The sequence below is a fragment of the Phoenix dactylifera genome, chromosome 2 (assembly GCF_051530095.1).
Source record: "Phoenix dactylifera cultivar Ajwa chromosome 2, Ajwa_hap1_PhDact_Kaust_v1.1, whole genome shotgun sequence".
In the NCBI taxonomy this organism is placed as follows: Eukaryota; Viridiplantae; Streptophyta; class Magnoliopsida; order Arecales; family Arecaceae; genus Phoenix; species Phoenix dactylifera.
Window position 1 is genome coordinate 49,119,057 of NC_143191.1, and position 17,326 is coordinate 49,136,382.

The 17,326-nt window shown below is 39.9% G+C and overlaps 3 protein-coding genes across 5 annotated transcripts; 2 read left to right on the forward strand and 1 right to left on the reverse strand.

Moving 5' to 3' along the window:
- Positions 1-3,728: 3,728 nt before the first annotated feature.
- LOC120109306 (putative mannitol dehydrogenase) lies at positions 3,729-9,314 on the reverse strand. The gene is made up of 5 exons (XM_039123058.3): positions 8,937-9,314; positions 5,940-6,053; positions 4,507-5,020; positions 4,270-4,423; positions 3,729-4,169 (listed from the first exon to the last, which is right to left on the reverse strand). Exons 1-5 carry the CDS (start codon positions 9,059-9,061, stop codon positions 3,967-3,969), a joined length of 1,110 nt encoding a protein of 369 aa, XP_038978986.2. The 5' UTR covers positions 9,062-9,314; the 3' UTR covers positions 3,729-3,966.
- Positions 9,315-11,225: 1,911 nt separating this feature from the next.
- On the forward strand, positions 11,226-14,674 carry LOC120105679 (zinc finger BED domain-containing protein RICESLEEPER 2-like). Of its 3 annotated transcripts, XM_089929128.1 has the most exons (6): positions 11,226-11,248; positions 11,357-11,482; positions 12,106-13,819; positions 13,911-14,160; positions 14,259-14,341; positions 14,430-14,674. In XM_089929128.1, exons 3-5 carry the CDS (start codon positions 12,110-12,112, stop codon positions 14,330-14,332), a joined length of 2,034 nt encoding a protein of 677 aa, XP_089785254.1. In that variant the 5' UTR covers positions 11,226-11,248; positions 11,357-11,482; positions 12,106-12,109; the 3' UTR covers positions 14,333-14,341; positions 14,430-14,674. The 3 variants fall into 3 exon arrangements, with proteins under 3 accessions (XP_089785254.1, XP_089785255.1, XP_089785253.1); XM_089929129.1 differs by lacking the exons at positions 11,226-11,248; positions 11,357-11,482 and having other exon boundaries at positions 12,044-12,256; positions 12,467-13,819; XM_089929127.1 differs by lacking the exons at positions 11,226-11,248; positions 11,357-11,482 and having other exon boundaries at positions 12,044-13,819.
- A 150-nt stretch (positions 14,675-14,824) lies between these two features.
- Positions 14,825-16,973, forward strand: LOC149768384 (DEAD-box ATP-dependent RNA helicase 7-like). The gene is made up of 8 exons (XM_089928357.1): positions 14,825-15,016; positions 15,082-15,276; positions 15,422-15,523; positions 15,644-15,704; positions 15,779-15,950; positions 16,043-16,139; positions 16,226-16,320; positions 16,550-16,973. Exons 1-8 carry the CDS (start codon positions 14,825-14,827, stop codon positions 16,737-16,739), a joined length of 1,104 nt encoding a protein of 367 aa, XP_089784483.1. The 3' UTR covers positions 16,740-16,973.
- The last annotated feature ends 353 nt before the right edge of the window (positions 16,974-17,326 follow it).

Here is a 17,326-nt window from a genome sequence, read left to right on the forward strand (position 1 = left end):
GCTGGAGACCCTACTGCATGGTGGATGATTGGGAAGAATGAGGAGATGACGCCAGATGGCAATGATAGTCCTGCAAGTACCCTGGTTGTTGCCGCGGCCGTGAAGATCGCCTTGGGTTGGAAAGGTTCAATGGCAGGGTTGAAAGAGCAGTGGTGGTGCGGGGTGGAGGCGAGGAGGAAGTTGGCACGTGTTCAGGAATGGGGCGAGGAAGCACAATTGAAGGTTCAGGAGAATGATTGTGGTAGGAAAATATTGTTTCATGAAAAACAACATCCCGAGAAATGAAAGTTGCATGAGTGTCAAGGTCAAGGATTTTGTAACCTTTGACACCATATGCGTAACCTAAGAAAAGACCACGCCTAGCACGGGCGTCAAACTTGGAACGATTGGTAGCATTAGTGGAAGCATAACACAAGCATCCAAAAATGCGCAAATGGGAATACGATGGCTTGGAAGAAAAAAGAAGTTCGTAAGGAGACTTGCCCGAGAGAAGTGGAGTTGGGAGGCGATTGATAAGATACGTGGCTGTAAGTACGCAATCTCCCCAAAATTGAAGAGGGAGGTTAGCTTGGAAACGGAGTGCACGAGCAACATTGAGTATGTGTTGGTGTTTGCGTTCAACAACTCCATTTTGTTGGGGTGTGTTGACGCAACTCCATTGATGAATAACTCCCTTTTCAGTAAAGAAATCTCGCATGTCGAATTCAAAGCCCTTATCACTATGCACTTGTTTAATGGTTGCATTGAATTGAGTAGATACAAGTGCAAAAAAAGATCGAATAAGAAAGCGGGTTTCATACTTGGTGCGCATGAGATAGACCCATGTGCAACGTGTAAAATCATCGATAATAGTTAAAAAAATATTGAGAGCCATCACGAGAAACTGTAGAAAACGGTCTCCAAATATCAACATGAATTAAGTCAAATGCATGTTTTGATTTGATATAACTAAGTGGAAAGGATAAACGATGCTGTTTTGCAAGAGGGCAAACAGCACAATGATAATTTGAAGAGAGGGAAATACTAAAAATAGAACGTGCTACTAATTCTAAGCGAGATAAAAAAGGGTGGCCAAGATGATAGTGCCATAGATTTGGAGAAGTGACAACCATAGAGGCCGCAATAGCAGGCGAGCCAGCCGGATCATGTAGCAGGTGATATAGCCCAGCGGATTCCTTACCCATCCCAATCGTCCTCCATGTGGAAGGGTCCTGTATAAAATAATAGTCAAGCAAGAATATAAGGCAACATGAAAGTGAATGAACAAGCTTACTTGCATAAATAAGATTAAAGGAGAAGGAAGGTACGATAAGAACATCATGTAAAATAAGAGAAGCAGAGAGGTGTATAGTGCCTATGTGGGTGACAGAAGCAACATCACCATTGGGCAATTTGACAGTAGCTTGAAGAGCCGAAGTGATGGAAGTGAGGTAAGTGACGGATCCGACCATGTGGTCAGTCGCGCCTGTGTCAATAATCCAAAAAATTTTATGTGAAGAGAATGAGGCAAGACAAGGGGATGTACCTGCAAGAAGGGCTCTTGAGAGAGAAGAGCTCTTGAGGAGAGAAAGAAGTTGCTGGCACTATTCTTGGGTAATTGGCAGTTGTGAAGCATCAGAAGGACAGGCCGTGGTGGCTACCTGGTTGGCCGAGCGTTGAGAATTACTCTTGGTGCGATAGCCAGGAAGGTACCCATGAAGTTTGTAGCATTTATCAACAGTGTGTCCAACAATGTTACAATGAGAGCATGTTGGACGCTCACGACGAAAAAAATTAGAGCTATTTTTCTTGCCGTTTGATCGAGGAGGTTGTTGAGTAGTATGTACCCTGCTGGCCAAGGCAGTGGAGTCAGGATTGAGGGACGGTGCAGTAGTGATATCTCGCTGTTTTTCTTCTTGAATAACAAGGGAAAATACTTTGTTAATGGGTGGCAAGGGGTCCATAAGAAGAATCTGACCACGTATATTAGAGAACGAGTCATTGAGACCCATTAAAAAATGGAGAACATATTCCTGTTGTTGGCATTCGACCAATTGCTTGAAAGCGCCACACGAGCAATCAGGTAGAGGTCGAAAGTTGAGCAACTCATTCCAATAACTTTTGAGTTTGGTGAAATAGGTACTTACAGAATTTTGATTTTGAGTAAGGGAGGAAATTGTCTTCTTTAGTTGAAATATGCGAGGACCATTGCTATGGGAGAACCGATCTTTGAGATCAAGCCACATGTCATGGGCATTGTCGATGTAGATCACGCTAGCACTCAGTTCTTTGGAGATATAATTGATGATCCAAGAGAGGACCATGTGGTGGCAACGAACCCATGACATATATAGAGGATCTGTCGGGCTTGGCTTGGGAAGAGACCCATCAATGAACTCTATTTTGTGCTTGGCACTTAATGCCATATACATCGAATGGCTCCAGGTGGGGTAGTTATCACCATCAAGGGGCTGCGAGACCAACATGATGCCTGGGCTATCGCCATGATGGAGAAAATATGGGCTGGAATGATCAGATGAGGCATGGAAGCAGAGGCACTCGAGATAGAATTCGAGGATGAACTTGAAGATGACGCCATTAAAAAAAAATTAAAATAGCTCTGATACCATGACAAATATGAAGAAAACTAAGATTGGAGGAAAGATGCTCTGTGTTCTTTCTTTGTATTGATGTATGCTTTGTTCAATATATACAAGAGTGTAAAATAATCAATGGCTACAATTAAGGGTTAAAGAAAGAAAGAAACAAAAGAAAGAAAGAACTAAATGAGAGAAATAGCCGGCCGTTGCTTCTGCTGGAATAGCCTCTCATACATTAAGAATAGTAGCCGTTGCTCTGCTAGCCTGTCATACTTTAAGACAACTAAAATTTCCACTAAGCAATGGACCTAAACTCTCGCAGTTCTTGTTTCAGTCTCCACCACCCGGGCTTCGATCTCTTTAATTCCAACGTTCTTGTGGGTTCCCATGCCCGCACAGGAACCGCAATGGGAGGGAATCTCTCCATTCTTAGCAGAGGATGAATGAGAAGTAGTTGGTTGGGCCAAATCACAATTGCTCTTGGCGCAGCTTGGACTTTAAATTGTTCAAGATACCAATAAAGTTTTCTACAAACTGAAGCAGCTTGTTCTCAGAGATCACACGGGTTGACTCCTGATCGAATTCGTCTAATGTTCCATGGATTTAATTGAGAGCAACTTTTGGAAGATCAAGCGTATTGGTCTACTGTCATTGATTAGATCAACAGGTAACCCAACAAGATCAGTAAATATTACCTGGTCAGTGTGGATATATGCAATGTTTCCCGAATGGTTGAATTCGGCACAAGCCACTCCTGACAAGCAGGTGACAGAATGGAAGGCTCTGCTGCAAACTCCATGACAGCAATTCTGAAAGTTTTAGTTGCAGTGCTTTTGTTCATCATGTTCATGATTTACGTCGCACCTGCTGCATGGACTGTTTGCATGATTGTATAACATAAATAGCCAACTCTACCGAAAGGAAGACTAACCAAAATTTCTTTTGCTTTCCCCCAGCGACAAATTCACTTTCTTAGTCAAGAACATACGAAGATGTCAAAGCAAAGTGCGAATAACCAACATTGTGAAGGAAAATCCATTACGTCGCATTAAACAATAAAGAACGCTCCTCATTCATGCAATTATGTAATAATCGGCTCGCTCAACATCTAATAACAGGTTAGAACATGTGGAATCCATCAGGCATATGTTGAGCGACACACCATATATTATTAAATCTTCAATGTACTAAGAACAGAACATCACATTATAAAGCAACGACCATCAAACAGCTGCTTCTCCCAAAATCTCAGATGATAAGGACATGATGTGGTCAGGCAAACATAGGATAGAATGACCAACAACAATCCAACTACATGGAAAGAACACTACGATAGCAACCAGAAAGTCCTAAATAATGGGATATAGCTATCGTTGCAACCCCAAATCTAAGCAGCGGTCAAGGTGTTGGCGATATCAATGACAAATCGATATCTGACATCTGCCTTGGCAAGTCGCTCCATCGCCTTGTTCACGTAATCCATACCAATGAGCTCGATGTCTGCTGTTACATTGTGCTTTGCAGCAAAGTCCAACATCTCCTGGGTATCCTGCATTCCTCCAATGCAACTGCCCGCCACAATTTTCCCACCTATAGGCAGATCCAGCAATTCGTTTCATCAAAACACCATCAAGTAGAACATAGGAAACACCAATCTTACAGCACATTTAAGAAACACCACTTTACTTACCCATGATCAAAGAGAAAACTGGTAGCTCCAGGGGCTTGTCTGGAGCACCCACCATGATCATCTTCCCACGGGTCTTCAGCAGAAAGAGTAGCGGCATGAGGGAATGGACCGCAGATACTGTATTGATAATACCATCCATCGTGCCCATGGCAGCCTTACAGGACAAGAAAACATACAAGAGTAAGATACAAAGTGTTGGTGGCTGTGGATTTTGTAGTTGGAATTGCTCTATTTTACCTGCATCTGCTCAGGGTTGCTGCTGACCATGAAAGCATCAGCTCCCAAACGTTCAATTGCTTCCTTCTCCTTCCTCGGGGACGAGCTAATCACTGTGACCTTCACTCCAAATGCCTTGGCAAACTTCACAGCTACATGGCCGAGCCCTCCGAGCCCGACCACCCCAAGATGCTTCCCTGGCTCATTGAGTCCAAAATACTTCAATGGGCTGTATACAGTGATGCCAGCACAAAGCAGTGGGGCACACTTGTCTAGGGGCATGGTGTCGGGGATCCGCACAACGAAATGCTCGTTGACGACTACCATGTCAGAGTACCCTCCATAGGTCATCGTTCCATCAGCGTCGATGGAATTGTACGTAAGTATCATTCTGGGACAGTAGTTCTCGAAACCTTGTTTGCAGCCGTCACAGGAACGGCAAGAATTAACCAAGCAGCCCACTCCCACCTTGTCTCCAACCTTGAACTTACTTACATTGCTCCCCACTTCAGTAACAGCGCCAACAATCTCATGCCTGCAAAGTTACTTCTTTTTGGTGAATCTTCATGTGCTTTCAGGTATATGGGTGCTGTCTATCAAATGGTTGCTTTGTGCAATGGTGAATATTTTTTTGTGCTCGTGTGAATGATGTTGAGAGTGAAGCAATATTGAAAATTTCTGCTTCCCTAAGGATGAATGCAATGATACTCCATGCACAGGCATGATTGCAATAGCAATAGTAAGATGAAAACCATGACAGACCATGACATCATTACGAACGAGCACTTGCCACAGTTTGTAGGCCAGATTTCCACATTTAACATTTATAGGTGCAGTCAACCAGATTCTTGAGATAATTATTAGCTAGCACATGCATAAGCAATTGATATAAGAGATTTTATTATGCTAACAAAATTTTGCAAAAGCTAAAAGATTTTACTCCAGGTCCTATTTTATGTGGCAAGCATTCAAAAGTCTTTTGGTGGCCATTGATATGCAATGGCTATGGTGAGTCTCCAATGCTGACAAGTTATGCAATAATTGTGTCGTATTGTAAATAAAATCGACTCTGATCATACCATTGAATAAAAGAAAGCAGATCACGTAAAGCTTAGTTACCAGAAACTGGGTTGGGTGCGGGAGCAGATTTAGTTGCATATGCGGGTGCGCAAAAGCAGGTCTCTCGAAAAAAAAAAATAGAATTGGAAGTGTTTAGGAAGCAGGTAGGAGCAATTTTCCTAAGATTCTGAAGCGGGCGCAGCACCATGCATAGAAACTTCCTGCTAGTAACAAGTAAATTACAGCATGCAACTGTATCATTGAAAGAGAATGCTGTTTTTCAGCAAAAATAATCAAAATATGAATTTTCCATTTTCTTTAAACTCATCTAAATGAGTATTAGAGAAAGGTTGCATTATGGATAAAAACGTTTGTTTGTGTTCAGAGGTACATACCCTGGGACAATCGGGTAGATGGTATTTGTCCAATCATTCTTTATGCTATGAAGGTCTGAGTGGCAGATCCCACAGTATAGTATCTTTATGGTGACATCGTCGTCTCCATTGTTCCTGTAGGCCAGTAAATTGTCCTGCTATTAGTCATTTATTCACAGGCAAGAAATGTTAAAGGATTTCAGTTAACTACCGCAGGAATCACGGACAATCACAAAAACAATATAAGATCATAATTATTAGATTCCAACAATATCCAGATGCTTAGCCAGTTATCTAAGCACGAGGCAAACTACCCATGTTTCATCAGATGACTTCCCCTTAATAATTTTATTTTAGAAGGCAAACTACCCATGCATTCACTTTCTTCAGTGCTAGCTCTTGCTTTGTACCATGGTTCCAAACAATATATTATTCGACTGGGCTATGGTATTGAAACCTAGCAAACTGAACCAAGAAACGGGACAGCGGAACTGTGGTCCTGAAAGATCACGGACAACACAAGGAACACCAGTAGAAGCCATCCATGTGGTAGTTGAACGTTAAATACAGTCAGGACAGAATGCATTAATGGTGCATTCAGAACACTGCAGCTACCACGTGAAACAGAGTAATTCTCCTTGTACCATTGGCCCCTCTCAGCTAAAGGATTGAATCCAACATGGCTATTGACGAATCAGTCAAGCAGTCAATGCAGATAACAAATTTAGGTGTCATATTGTTATAAAAGAGAGTGTGGATCAAGGATTTAAATTCCGTGAAATAGGGCTATCCCAATTTTCTCGTGGAACGGGACGTGACATTATTCCGCCCCATTCCAAAGGATATCTCAAGACGTGCCGATCAGGATGCCGAGACGATGGTGGGACGATTCTGTCCCAACGCACGAGATGGTACCCCATCTCGGTGTCCAGCGGGACGTCCCGTCCGAACTTGACTCCTTGATATGGACAGTGCAATTTAATCAAATTATGTTGGGATCAAATTATGTTGTTGATCAATAGTGCAGGTTTTGGTCAAGCTTGTTCACAAGAAAAGAGCCAACAAGGAAAAGATAAAATCAGGTCCAAATAGACCTCAGACCTTGGTCATAAACATAACAAGCGGGCAGGTCGAGGAGTAGGTTGAAAAGAGGTTTATAAACTGGGTGTAACACCAACAAAGGAATCTTAAATAGATGTCCCAACCATAACAGCCAGGAAATAGATGTGGGAGTCATTATGCAGTATTTCTAGATTTCAAGATGACAAAGGAATCAAAATATATATCCATCAAGAAATTATTGCTGCTCTCATGTAAAAGGAGAAGGGATAATGACTTCTCAACAAACAATGGTGGGAGGTTGCTCCACCGTTCTACAATAAAGATTCCTCTCGCTGAGTAGCCAAAGAGAAGGGCAGTTTTAACTTTCAATGGATAATCTAACTATTAGCATCAACCTTTCTCCCTTCATGTCAGCATTTTCTGATTGATCTTATTAACAGCAAACTTAACCTTCATTGAAAGCTCTTTGGTTTCTTTCCTTTTATCCTTTAAATAAATGACCAAATTTATAAATAGAAAAAAGTATAGCCATATATCTAAATTAACACTGGTCTCATTCATCGTTAAAATCAATAATGGCAATTCAAGTTTCTAATAACAAAGAATAGTTAAGGGAAAGAAATTGCAATTCTCCCACAAAAGACATTGATGCATTCCAACATCCAGTTATCTTTCTGTTCAGCATCAGCTTTCTGAGAAATATTGTTAGCACTTAAATATATATATATATAATAATTTAGTTTATTGATGATTTACTTATATGAGTGCAGCTTAGTGCTCCCAAATGATACGTGCCCTCCTTCAGCATCAAAAGAAACAATAATATTTTAAATTTATATCATAATAAATATGGTTCTATGATCTAAGTAATTGCAATAATTATTATTTGAAAGGGAAAAAGGTAACTTCCTTTTTGGTTATTCAATTATTATTTCACAATTGTTATGAGTTGCAACCACCTTCGTCGCATTCGTGGCCCCCACCATGCTTTTACTTTAGATCTTTCCAGTGTCTGCCGGAGGGATGGCAAGGGATTTGATTGCAATTTTTTCAGACAAGGGATCCATGTGCAAATCAGGTAAACATGAGAAAAGTTTTTCTATTCAAAAAATAAAAATAATAAAATAATAAATATTACTCAAAGAGCTTAACGGAGCCTAACGGGACCGCAGACTGGATGGCTTTGTATATCCTACCATTTCAAACTATCTGGTGAGCCGGAGATGATAGTTGTTTTGGACATTTCGAGACTTGTTGTTTTCTAATTTTATTAAATATCGGTAAACTTCCGTTCTAGTAAAAATAAATAAATAAAAATAACGCAACAGTTTTTTATTTTCCTCCGCTGTCCATGGATGCTGGGCTACTTTCGCAATAAGGGCAAAGTTGGCATTTTGACCTCAAATAAACAACGAAAACCGGGTATCCCACGAGAGGTCCGTCTCTTTTCGTCCAAAAAGGTACAAGAAGCGACCAAAACTATCTAGCGAACTCTCTTTGGGCCTCAACTCCCACGAAAATTCGAAAAAGAAATATAAAAAATATAAATATGAAAATATTAAAGAATAAGAAGAACAAAGGAGCCCCAATAAATCTTTTTCTCCAAGCTTTGCTTTATTTTAAGAATATTTCCATTATTTTCCACCTTAAAAACGATATCAATAAAATTGTCTAGAATAACATAAATAATATAAAGAAAGAATCTCGTACCATCTATCCTGGGACACAAATAAAATAATAGAAAAATCGGTAGAAAGAACAAAATCGATGCAAATCTAAAGAAATGACGCCAGGAATACTTGAGAGGGAGAAAGAAAGAAAGAATCCCATAAGGTTTTCTATAACATTAAGAAAATAAACTAAAATAACAAAGAAGAAACAAAAAGGAGCTAGGATTCTAAGCTTTAGCTCATGCGTTCTTAAAGAAGAGGAGACGGAAGAGAAAAAGAATGGTACCTTCGAGAGAAGGAGAAGGGAGAGAGGACGCCGGAGTTATCCCTGGCCGCCCACCCGAAGGCCTTCCGGGGGTGCTGCGTTTCCGGCGATGCCTTCACTCCGTTCTCCTCCGTCACCGACCCCATTTCTTTTCGTTTCCTCGGCGACCCCGGCAGAGAGAGAGTGTGATGGAAACAATGGGGAAAGGAAGGAACGAGAGAAAGAGAGTACGAAAAGATTCGGAGTAAGCGGAGGAAGGGAAGAGGGGCTTCTGGTCTTCAAGTATCGCTAAAGGCTTGGAGGCGACCAGCATTATATAGAAAGGGGAGCATGGCTGATGACATAAGTGATGACATAAGGCTCGTTTGGTTCACGAAAAGAAGAGAGGAAAGTATGGTCACCAGAAAAAGTAACAGATATCTCTTATTTATTTAGTATTTTTAAATAAGAGAAACGAAAAATTATATTTTTATTAAAATATAATTTTCTTATTTCATATGAAAGTTTTTTTAATAAAAAATATAAAAAAGTTACTCTTCCATAAAACGTAAATCACTTCATTTTTATTTTTTTTCAAAAAAATTCTTCAGCATTAAAGAAGCATTAAAGAGACATTAAATACCTAATTTTATTAAGAACATAATAAAAATTATACATAACTTTTACAGAAAAATGGATGATCAACCAAATATGAGCACTTTAGAAATTTATTACTTTCTCATTGTTAACCAAACATGCCAAAAGTACTTTCATAGGCATTCTCTTCCTAGTAATCTGTTTTCCAAGAATCATATTCCTACGAGGAAAAATACTTTCCACGAACCAAACGAGAATTGATTGGAAAATGGTTGCCCTTCGAAAGGGGAAAATAAAATTACATGGGAAACGCATTCTGGTTTTGACGTTTCTCCCAGCTTTTGCTCACCAATATGATAGAAATTTTTTGAAAAAAAATTACCACTAATCGACTTTATTGAGCTAACACGATAATTTGAGATTGATGCGGTACAAAAGAGTAAATTATAAAAATTTTCTAAAAATTATTTTTTTAAATTTTATTTTTATCCTATATTTTAATTTTAATTTAATAAAATAATAGTTAAATCGTTAATCTTAAATAAGATCCAAATATTACATAAAAAAATAAAATAGTTTTAAATGATATAACAACTATCTAAATATATATATATAAAAAATGTGCACCCTTCTCTCTGGTAAAGTAAGAAGTAGATGGTTTTACTAATTTTTGTTAATTTAACTGATTGTACGTATGGGTTTTACAAACTGCAGCATACAAATGTATGAATGTAAATTTTAGAAAAGTTTTTGTAATTTGTTCCAATAAAATTGACTGACCTTCACCTACCGGTCGAGCAATAATGAAAGTTTTACGAGGTACAGTCAATGACTGTTGAACGATAGTTTAACATCGGCAATGTGGCGACACCGCGGGGATTGATTCTACGCAAATCATACATTAGGGACTAAGGCTGCAAATGGGTCGGGTCGACCCGGGACCCGACCCGACCCGACCCGCTTTAGACCCGACCCGACCCGAATTTTAGGACCCGCGGGGCCGGGTCGGGTCCTAAATTTAGACCCGATCTATTTTTCGGGTCGGGTCGGGTCCACCCAATCTTGATCCGGGACCCGACCCGACCCGTTACTATATGAAGGCTTAAAGCTAAATCCCTAAATCCCTTCGGCCTTCCTCTCTTTTCGATCCCGTATTTCCGTGTGGCCGACGGCTGTGCCCTAGATCTCGATTAAGGCTGCAAATGGGTCGGGTCGACCCGGGACCCGACCCGACCCGACCCGCTTTAGACCCGACCCGACCCGAATTTTAGGACCCGCGGGGCCGGGTCGGGTCCTAAATTTAGACCCGATCTATTTTTCGGGTCGGGTCGGGTCCACCCAATCTTGATCCGGGACCCGACCCGACCCGTTACTATATGAAGGCTTAAAGCTAAATCCCTAAATCCCTTCGGCCTTCCTCTCTTTTCGATCCCGTATTTCCGTGTGGCCGACGGCTGTGCCCTAGATCTCGATCGCCTTCCAGCCTTCCTCTCCTTTTCGATCCCGTGCGGCCGTGCCCACTGCCCAGCAGCCCAGGTGCCCTGGATCTTGAGCGCCTTCCTCTCTTTTTCGATCCCGTGCGATCGTGCCCAGGTGCCCCGTGCCCTAGATCTTGAGCTGCGGCGGCGGAGAAGAGTAGACCGCTTCCGTGTGGCCGTGCCCGACTTCCGGCTCTCCAGTCTCCAGTCCGCGGATCTCCCCCTTGGCCTCTCCCCATTCTTCAGTGTCCCAAGAACCTTGCTGTACGCCTGTACCAGGTGCTAGTCGCCTTTGTCCTCTATATTTTTCATCCTGATATCTTGCAAATCGTTTCCAAAATATTTTGCTAATGCTATTCTTGTTCTATTATGATAATGGATAAGTAGATCTTGAGCTGCGGCGGCGGAGAAGAGAAGACAGCTTCTGTGCCCGGTGCGGCGGTGCCCTAGATCTCCCGACTTCCGGCTCCCCATTCCGCGGATCTCCCTCTCCCCATTCTTCGTCGTCCCAAGGTATGTCCCTCCTATGTATTTTTTTTAGCATAGGCCGGGAGGAGGTTCCGGCGAGGGGGGCTTGTCTTGTAACAGGGCAACGAGGCTGGACTTGATGTTGGGACTTGGGACCGAACAGTGCAGCAGCGCTGAATATGGGATTATCTCAAGAAAACAGTACGAGTATCTTTGAGGAAAGATAATGATTTATTGATTTAATTGAAAGAATCAGGATGACTGTTAGTCTGTTACTGCATGGGCTGGCCGAATATCATTTTGGTTCTCACCTGGTCTTCATTTTTATGTGCACTATATTTTAAGTTTCTTAGTGCTTTAGTAATCATATTTACCTCCATTTTATAACTATTTAAAAGATGCTTTAGTTATATGAAGTACGCTTTAGTTATATGAAGTCTGTAGTGTCACTTTGTCAGTAATTTTGAATAGTTAACTACATGACATGGCATTTACTTCAGCTTTTAGGAATACTGAAATGTTGTTCATAGCTTAAATTTTGTAAATAAACTGATCATGATTTTTTTATGCATGCAATAACATGATAGACATTATAAAGGTTAGATTATATGCATCTATAAAGTTGCATTTTATGCTCATACATTTTTATTGATTTCTATGCAAAATAGGTTAATGTCTACGATGGATAGCAATGAAAATATGGCTGAAGTTTCAAGTGTACTTCGTTGTGGTAGTTCTCAAGCTATAGAGCCTTCTAATACAGATAGCTCTAAAACGAACAAAAGAAAGAGATCGGAGATATGGAATCACTATTGTGAGGTACAAAACCAAAAGGACAAGGCTAAATGTAATTATTGTCGTTTTATTTTTTCAGCTGATCCAAAAAATGGGACAAGTCATCTTCACAAGCATACAAATATTTGTAAGGCAAAAAAATTTCATGATAAGAAACAGAAAATATTAATAGGCACTGTGACTTCGAAAGATGGTGTTCCGTTGAACGAATTAGTTCCCTATTCATTTGATCAGGAAAGAAGTCGTGAGGACCTTGCAAGGATGGTAATTCTACAAGAGATGCCATTTACAACAGTTGAACATCCAGCCTTTCAGATGTTTATTAGGAACCTTAGACCAGAATTTCATATTGTTTCAAGGACAACATTGTCTTCTGATTGCTTTAAAACTTATGAAAAGGAAAAACGAAGACTTGAAGATTTGTTCAAGACGAACTGTGGAAGAATCAGCTTAACATCGGACATGTGGACATCAAATCAAACATTGGGATATATGTGTCTGACTGCACATTACATCACTAATGATTGGAAACTGAAAAAGCATATTATCAATTTTAAGTTGGTTCCTTCACCACACACAGGCTTAGTCATTAATGATGCTATAGCTAACTGTATTTTATCTTGGAATATTGAGAAAAGGTTGGGTTCAATCACTCTTGATAATTTGTCAGCAAATACAGTTGTAGCAACAGAACTTCAAAAACAATTTAGAAAAGATTTACTTTTGGATGGTAAATTCTTTCATGTGCGTTGTTGTGCACATATTCTTAATTTGATTGTGAAGGATGGGTTGAAGGTAGTGGAGGGTGCTATTCATAGGATCCGTGAGGCTGTTAAATATATAAAATCATCTCAAGGAAGGTTGGAATTGTTTATGGGAATTGTGAAACAGTTCAAGATGAATGGTAAGAAAAGGATATGCATAGATGTACCTACTCGTTGGAATTCTACATATCTCATGTTAAATGATGCTATAGAATTCAAGGATGTATTTATGCGACTTGTGGCCCGGGATCCTAATTTTGATAATGCGCCAACTGAGGAAGATTGGTCTCAAGGCATTATTATTTGTAACTTCTTAAAGGTTTTTCATCTTATAACTGAAGTTTTTTCACAAACAAAAAATCCAACTGCAAATTTGTATTTCTATGAAATTTGGAGAATCAATATGCTCTTGATTGAAGAATCTAGAAGTCAGAATGCAGTTGTGATGATGATGGCTTTAAAGATGCAAGAAAAATTTGACAAGTATTGGAAGGAATGCTCTCACATTCTTGCTGTAGGGGTTGTTCTTGATCCAAGACATAAGATGAATCTTATTATTTATTGCTTTCAGACAATCCATGGTAATGGTGATCGTGCTTCATTTGAGATCAACAAAGTGCGTGAAGTTCTTCAAACTTTTTATGATAATTATGCAATTTTATATGGCACAAATGTCTCTCTTGTTCAAGTGGATGAGAGGGTGTCTACATCCCAAGGTGGAAGACATGAGAATCGTTTTATGCATGGCTATAAAGAATTCATCCACGGAGTACAAGTTACCCAACCATCGAAGTCAGAATTAGAGACCTATTTGGAAGAGAAGGTATTTTACGATCTCTAATTTGGATGCTTACATTAAATTATTAGTCAATAATTCTAATAAAAATGACTTGCTATTTAATTTTTTGGAGCAGGTTCATCCATTAGAAGATCAAAATTTTGACATTCTACAGTATTGGAAATTCAATGAATCTAAATATCCAATATTGTCTAGGATGGTACGTGATATCTTGGCAATTCCCGTTTCTACCGTTGCATCTGAGTCTGCCTTCAGCACTGCTGGCAGGGTTTTGGATGATTTTCGTAGCAGTCTATCTCCGAATACGGTTGAGGTATTGATATGCGCACAAGATTGGCTTCGAGATAGCTTGCCTCATCTTGCAGGTTCAATTTTTACAACATTCATAAATTTTATCATGTACCAGCTGTACTAGTGCTTAGAAACTTTGAGATTTTTAATTTCGTATTTTTTTCATTTGTAGATATTCCACCTCCTCATACAAAATACAAGGTTGAAGATTACGAAACTGTTGTTGATATTAATACCGATGATTAGCTTATGCTGGTAAGTAGTAACAATCATCTTCATTATTATGTTGACATTTGAATTCTCTAATTTGCATCATCTCACGTTGCTTCTTTGAGTTATGCAGGATGGTGGTAATCTATCTTAACTGATGTTCTTGATTGTTTCTGCCGTGCGGGTGATCCTTTAGCTGTGGTCGAATGGATGAAGAAAATTGTGGTTCATTATACATGTTCTTAGTTATGTAATTCTAAAATTCACTGAATATGATGTTGATGCTATGATGCATCCTTTTTGGATTGTCATATGGGGTTGAATTTTGCTTAGAAAAATTCTGTGAAAAATTGGTTCAACTTTTGAGCTTCATCCTTCTACATGAATATCTTCTGCTTTCCCTTTTTGTACTATGTCAGCTCTTCGTCAGCTCTTTTAAATATTGTTTCTTTTTGAGCACTCTCCTTCTTTGCTATTCTTCATGCAGGTCTAGTTTTTAATGAACCCTAGTTTTTTCATTTTACTAGGATGATTGATGACACATTGACACCACTAACACATTGTCTCAGTCACCAGATTTTGCCCCCCCTGTATTTCCAGGTTTTGGATGCTTATGAAGATGAGTATGGAGGAATCATCATCGAATCAGAGAGATTGCCTTGGAATGCAAATGTCTTTGCTTCTGCCCTGCGAGCATCTCTTTCCCAGTGGAAAGTTGAGGTATTTGAAAGCACTAACCATCAATCTCTTTCCAGATATTATTCACTGTTATAGCCGGTTTGTAGCTTTTATCGGTCTTATTTTTATTGTTTTCCTTTTCTGCACTAAATTTTCTAAATGTTTTCTATGTCAAAATTTCCTTGTTCAGTGGAGGCCGTACCATTATTTTTACTGAGACAAAAGAATCTGCATCTGAACTTGCTGGATCATTACCTGGGTCGAGGGCTTTGCATGGAGATATAGTGCAAGCTCAACGGGAAGTAAGTAGTAATGATGATATTAAAATTATGCTTCACCTGGAATTACGCTGAATGCACATGAGGCACCTAATAAATTTTACCACCTGCCTCAGTGACTTTTCAGCAATATAATCCTTTATAATTTGTAGGAGTTGATTTTATGCAGGTCATACTTGTTGGATTTAGGTCAGGCAGGTTTTTGGTTTTGGTGGCCACAAATGTGGCTGCACGTGGCTTAGACATCCAGGATGTGCAATTGATTATTCAGGTATTCATGTAAATCCTGGACTGTGTCATGTTAGTTATTGATCTATAAGTTTCAGACTTCATAATAAAAGGTTGGTTTATTAATTATTTGGGTGGTAATAACTATGTTTACATTTCTCAGTGTGAGCCCCCACGTGATGTTGAAGCCTACATCCATCGTTCAGGGCGAACTGGGAGGGCTGGTATTTTATCACTTTTGATTTCAATAATGATTTTGGAGTTTGATGAGTTGCTAACAAATCGAAGTTACTCTCAGGCAATACTGGAGTTGCTATATTGCTATACGAGCCCAGATATTCATATAGCATTTCTAGATTAGAAAGAGAATCAGGTGTCAAATTTGAGCACATCTCTCCTCCGCAACCTGCTGATGTTGCTGAATCTGCTGGATCTGATGCGGCTAAAGCTATCTCAAACATCTCTGATAGGTAATGCTTCTGTTACTTGAAAAAGTAGAATTGCCTTTAATAAATATATGTTGATTGTTAGCTCAGTGCGTAAATTTTGGTTTATAATGCAGCGTGATTCCAGTTTTTCAGTCACAAGCAGAGCAACTTTTGAGTTCCTCTGGTTTATCAGCTGTGGATTTACTTGCAAAAGCACTGGCAAAGGCTGCAGTAAGAAATACTGTTATTCTCTCCGGAGCTCTTAATATTGCTAAAAATCCTCCAACCATTATGATAAGTTCCTTTTCCTTTTGCAGGGATACACTGACATAAAACAAAGATCCCTGCTCTCTTCTATTGAGAACTATGTAACCCTACTTCTTCAGGCAGGAAAGACAATCGACTCACCAGCGTAAGTATAGAACTTGATTCCCACCAATTGCAGTTTACTTTTTTTCTAAAATAACCATTCGAAAAAAATACACAACATTCTTTGCCATGCTTGCTAAAAACATCAATTGCTCGTTAACAAAGGGCATGATGACATTCTGTATTGAATGGTGGACCCATAATCATTTTTCCAGAAAATTAGTCTTATAGTGATCCTTATCTGATTCTGGTTTCTCTGATATCAACCTCAGGTTTGCTTTTAGTATCTTGAGAAGAGTCTTGCCTAATGAAAATATTGGCGGGGTGAAGGGCCTTTCTCTTACCGCTGATGGAGTGGGAGCGGTGTTTGATGTGCCTGCTGATGATGTGAATGCATTCGTTGAAGTTATGTTGAATGTACCATTTAGAAATTATCCGGTCTGTGTTTTAATTGTGCCTTAGTTTATTTAGTGTTTCTGTATTCGGGTGCCAATACACGAACTATTGTCTAAGTTCGGTGTTGGTGATTGTCAGAAATGTCAATCCCGGTATATACATTGTTCTGGTAAACTGGCAAAGAATTATGTTGTTCAACTACTAGACCTCAACAAATGAATTATTAGGATGCTAAGACAATTTACAATTCAGATTTTGTCATTGTTAATAAAGATACTGTCTACATCAGGAGCTTGGATATGGCTAGTGCAAGATATTGGCAATGCATAGCATCCCCCATCTAATGTTTGCTTTTTTCTACTGCTCCGTATTGGTTGCATGTGTGAATAGGCTTGGCTTGCAGAAAACAATTGTTTAACTTTGCTTGCTCTGGGGTTAAAACTTGTTCATCTCATGGACCCGACCGGACCCAAACCCGGACCCGATCGGATCCGGATCCGACCCGACCCGAATGACCCGACGGGGTCGGCATCGACCCGACCCGACCCGACCCGAATTTCAACCGGGTCGGGTCTGGGTCCAAAATTAGGACCCGAACAAAAAACCGGGTCGGGTCGGGGTCACTCAGGACCCGACCCGACCCGACCCATTTG